Source organism: Rhinatrema bivittatum, chromosome 6 (assembly GCF_901001135.1).
Source record: "Rhinatrema bivittatum chromosome 6, aRhiBiv1.1, whole genome shotgun sequence".
Classification (NCBI taxonomy): Eukaryota; Metazoa; Chordata; class Amphibia; order Gymnophiona; family Rhinatrematidae; genus Rhinatrema; species Rhinatrema bivittatum.
This window is the reverse complement of record NC_042620.1, coordinates 249380986-249385983: the sequence shown is the minus strand read 5'-3', so window position 1 is coordinate 249385983 and position 4998 is coordinate 249380986. Positions and strand designations below refer to the sequence as shown.

Below are 4998 nucleotides of genomic sequence, written 5' to 3'. Positions count from 1 at the left end.
TGGACTAACGTACTGTTCCTGATGGAGGGCAGCAGGCACCTGGTTCCGAAGTAGAGGGCCGGCCACCGCAAACAGCCTCTCTGTTAACTCAGTTGGCTTCACTGAATTGTTGGTACATCCAATAAGCAGCATCCTGTAGATCTTGGAGTTCTAGAGGGCTTGTATAGGCAGTTGGAGCACAAATAAAACGAGGGAAACATGATCATAACATCCAGAACCCATAAGGATTTGTGCCACTGAATTCTGAACCACTTGCAGAGCTTTCAAGGCGGATGCTGCAAACCCCTAGTATATTCCATTGCAGCAGTCAAGGCCTGTAATAACCAATGTTAAGGTCCCTGCAAGCATTGTGGCCCTTGCTGTGCTGAGATATGCTGGTGGGGATTGGTAACCACAAGCATAAAGCCTTTACTGCTGGTGCTCATAAGCCAAAAAAAAAAGGTGAAATGCTCCAAGGCAGGGAGAATTTGATGGGTTGTAAAATGTTGCTCTGTGGGCTGTAGTTTGGGGACCCCTGGTATAGAGATGCAGGAATTAGAGCTGAAGTACAGAGAGAGATAAAATGATTCCTTCCAAGATCATACAAAATCATTGGTGAGGATTTTCTAAACATTCTGGAAACAAACAGAGAGAGAGAGAGAGAGAGAACAGTGGTCTCTAGTGAAGATTTGCTGGCCGTCGGAGTGAGGAAACTCACTCCAAGAGGAGATTTGGGCAACGTTAACGTAACGTTAACGTTGCCCAAATCTCCTCTTGGAGTGAGTTTCCTCACTCCGACGGCCAGCAAATCTCTCTCTCTCTCTCTCTCTGGCAAATATCGTGCACTGCGATGAAACACTGAAAGAATCATCGCACACTGGGAAAAGATCGCGTGCCGTGCTAATGTTTTCCCGAATGTTTCCCCACTGCACGAAAGAAGCCTCATTTGCATTGGTAACGCCCCCTAATGCGTTACCAATGCGATATTGGAAAATGAGGCCCTTAGCCTTCTCTGATTTTAGAATTTTTAGATTAGAAGGAACGCCATCTAGGCTGGAAAAAAAAAAAAGGGGGCTTAGTATCCTAAACTGTAATTTTAGTTATTACCTACGTGTACTACTGCTTTATCATCTGGGTATTGTAGGAAAGGATTGAGAATACCTGCTTTATTATCTGTTATATAGAGGATGCGATAATACCTGCGCTAATTATGTTCACGTTGTGTCTGGAGAGCCCTGGTATAGCTGCAGCAGTATTTCTATTCCAGCCTGTTGGTACTTAGCATGTGTTGAAACTATGGAAAGGCATGGTTCGACTCTTTCTTATGCATGGGCTAACTTCCTTAGCAGCAAGGACAGTCTCAGGGGAAGCTTTCCCTTCACCCCCTCCTCTTTCTTTCCCTCTTGGTGTACAAACTGCTCTGAAAGCGGGGTTGGTTTAAACTAGTTTGGATGTGATAGGAAGGAGGGAATGGGATTTGATTGTGTCTTTTGTCTCTAGTCCCGTGGCTTTTCAATGGGTAGAGGTTTCACCTGTGTGAGAGTCTATGACGTCATGAACGAGGAGGGGCGGGTGGGCATTACCCTTGTTATAAAACTCAAGGGTGGAGGGCTCCTTTCTGAATCTGCTTTTCCAGATGTGCAGTGGATAGCAGTTGCTTTTTTTCTGAGTACTACGTAAGTAGCTGTGTGGGTTTCTTGCTTGTAAATATTTGTATCGTGCTGTGTTTGTTTCCCCTGCTTTTAGTTATGTATTGAGTGTGCGTTAAAACTTGGTTTCCTAATTTTGTGCTTATATAAGCAAGTTGTTTTTTTTTATAGAGGTTTAGGTCTTGTAAATGAGTCTCCTAATGTAGTAAGAGGCAAGCATCTTTATGGTGGAATTCAGCAGATAAAGATGATAAAATATTAATCTTGATTCTAAAAAGCAGATTCCTCCTTACAAAACTGACTTCTCAAGTGACCCCTAAAGCTTGTGGTGGTTATAAATGCTTTTAGCACTTATTAAACACTTTTAAACGTAACAAACTTTGGTTGTACTAAACCATGTAGCTACTTTGATATGTGAGATGGAGGATGGATGCAAGCTACAAAACTCTCTCCTATGTTCTTGCTTCTCAGGCTCTCTCAAAAGCGCGAAATCTAGCAAAAGCTTGAAACCTCTCTATGTATTAACGAATGCTCTGCTTGGTGCTATCTCTTTAGTATATCGGTCATATCTTCTAGAACCCCCTCCTCCATACCTATCAAAGCTGCATAAAGGATATGCATAGCAACTTCGGATTTATTGGTGCAGTTTGTAGGAATCTGAGGCTTAAGTAGATGTGCAGGGTAGGAGACCAAAAGACAAAAGCAAGTAGCTTTCTGTCCTCTGACGCGCTAATAAATCTAATAGGACTGTTACCTCTCTTAAAACAATACTAACTTAAAAACACTTCCTTGGCTGTCTTAACTTCTATAGTTACTTCTAAGTACACGTTGGCCTCACTCTCTCTCTCCTGCTTTTATGCATTTTACTAAGTCTTTAGTTTTAAGAACAGAATGGAATTAAAGTGGCTTTAAATCATGTGGCAGACCAATCACGCTGGCATTTTAGCACTGCAAGTCGCCTGAAACCTCTGCGCTATCTCAAAACGTTACCGTTGCGGGGCGAGGTGGAAATGCCCAACTTCTGTAGAAAAGTGGGCGCGAGGCAGCGATTAGTTAGGGTTGCGTTGAATCGAAACTTTTGGTGTTGGAGCTACCTGAACTTAAAATGGTGTCTTGCACGTGGGGATAATTGGACTTCTGTAACCACACTAGCCGGACTCTATTTTTCAGGGTATACGCCAATAAATAGTCATCGGTTCACACGCTGTGTGTTCGGGTCTAAGGAGCCAGTCTATTTTATTTATCCTCTAAGTCTGGGTATACCCCACCTGGATTTTTTTCTGCAAGGACTGGTGGGAAAGTATTAAGGAGTAAAAAGTTGTACTAGTTAAAACAATTAGTATTTCCTCTTAGCCTGTCTACTAAAATGCATTTTAATCTTGTAACTTAATTCTTAATATTTCAAAGCATGATGGTATATACTTTTAAAAAGGTAGCAATGTACTGGGGACAATTGAGACAGGAAGAAATGCAGAAAGCTAACAAGGCCTTAACTTTGTTCCTCCTAAGGCAGGGTTTCACTCACTGTCCACTCATAGCCAGTCCTGCTTTCTGTTTATCTGTAACCAACATGCATAAGGTGCATCTGCATACAATGGAGGCAGGGAGCCACCGTTTATAGATAACCTGACTGGTTAGGTGTGTCACAAAGTACATAGAAAACCATTACTAGGCAATGGGATTAAGTGGTTCCCTGAATCCTAAGGAAAAGTCTAGGTCAGTAACCATTTATTTACTTGGATTTATTGCCTACCTCTCTGAATATGAAACTCACCAAAAGCAGTTTACAGTACATCATAGACAAGGTTATTTGTAGGCTTACAATAGAGGTTGTAGAATTGGACATTTGACCATTTTCCATACAAGGTTATGTTGTACTAAATACCTCTGACTAGCTTTGATAGCTATACTTCCATTAAGTCACTAACAAAATAGTGGTTACACCGAAGTCCTAAGTAGAAGCCCTCCTAAAGTATGTACCTCCTTCCTAGTAGGAAGTAGTGAGGGTTTTCTGGCTTAGAGGTCTCAGACTGGCTTCTTGCAGGTTGATGGATCGTTTTGTAGCTGCCTGAAGTCCTTCACATTCCTGTTTAGCTGTTAGTGTTTGTATTAATAATATGCATGGATTTATGATAGTGTCCTACGAGGCTAACCAAAGCAGAAGAGCAGGAGTCTTAACACTTTAAACTCTGATCCAATGGCTCACGAAACTGTCCTATTGACTATTTCCAGATGCAATCATGAATATGCAAAACCTATCTTCATTACACTAGTATGTAACAAATTCCTCATGTATGTGGGCTCAATAGAATAGCTTGACCATCTGGCCACACAGTGGGTTCAGTGAAATAACTAGGCCCCATGACTTCACCTAGTCTTCTAATCTGACTTGAATTTATCTTGTGTTGGCAGATCACCTCTTCATCTGAGAAATGGCTTCTACTGGACTTCAGATCCTTGGTATGGTCTTGTCATTGATGGGCTGGCTGGGTGGCATTATCACATGTGCCCTACCAATGTGGAAGGTGACAGCCTTCATTGGCAACAACATTGTGGTGGCTCAAATCATCTGGGAGGGGCTGTGGATGAACTGCATTGTTCAGAGTACAGGGCAGATGCAATGCAAGGTATATGACTCTATGCTGGCCCTACCCAAGGACCTCCAGGCTGCCCGGGCCCTTTCTGTTATCTCTGTCCTCACTGCTGTTCTTGCCCTGCTGATTGGCATTGTAGGAGCTAAATGCACCAAACTGTGTAGAGGAGAAATCTGCCAAGGCAAAAATAAGCTTGGTTTCTGGTATTGTATTTGTCATCTCTGGCATCCTCCTGCTCATCCCAGTGTGCTGGTCAGCACACTCTATCATCCAGGACTTCTACAACCCACTTGTGACAGAAGCACAGAAGAGGGAACTGGGGGCATCCCTCTACATTGGCTGGGCTGCCTCTGCACTCCTGCTGCTTGGAGGCTGCTGTCTCTGTTGTTCCTGCCCAAAGAAGGAGCACAACTACTCAGCCCGCTACACAGCTGCCATCTCACACAGCCCAGGAGTGACTACCCAAATAAGAACTATGTCTAGAATAAGGGTTGGTGATCATGTATGACCAGGGTGGGAGAGTAGGAATACTTATCACCAACTCTTGATGAATTCTACTAAAACTTTCTCATCCAAATCCTCATCGTTTGTCCCAGGAATATGAAGTGCGTGTAGAACATTTGTGTAGCTGTAGTGTTGGCTTTTATTTGGGGTGGTTTTTAAAGAATTTTGTGACAACTTGATTGACTTCTAGCTGTTCATGCAGGTAGGAGATGACTCATGTAACAATTTTATATACAATTGCATTAATAAAATATGACTTTTTTAAACTGAAA

The 4998-nt window shown here is 42.6% G+C and overlaps 1 protein-coding gene across 1 annotated transcript; it reads left to right on the top strand.

Annotated features, from left to right (window-relative positions):
• Positions 1 to 1538: 1538 nt before the first annotated feature.
• LOC115094076 (claudin-6-like) lies at positions 1539 to 4998 on the top strand. Its single transcript, XM_029606765.1, is given in 4 exon segments — positions 1539 to 1655; positions 4041 to 4375; positions 4377 to 4661; positions 4664 to 4998. Coding segments are annotated over 3 exon segments (642 nt in total). The 5' UTR covers positions 1539 to 1655; positions 4041 to 4060; the 3' UTR covers positions 4706 to 4998.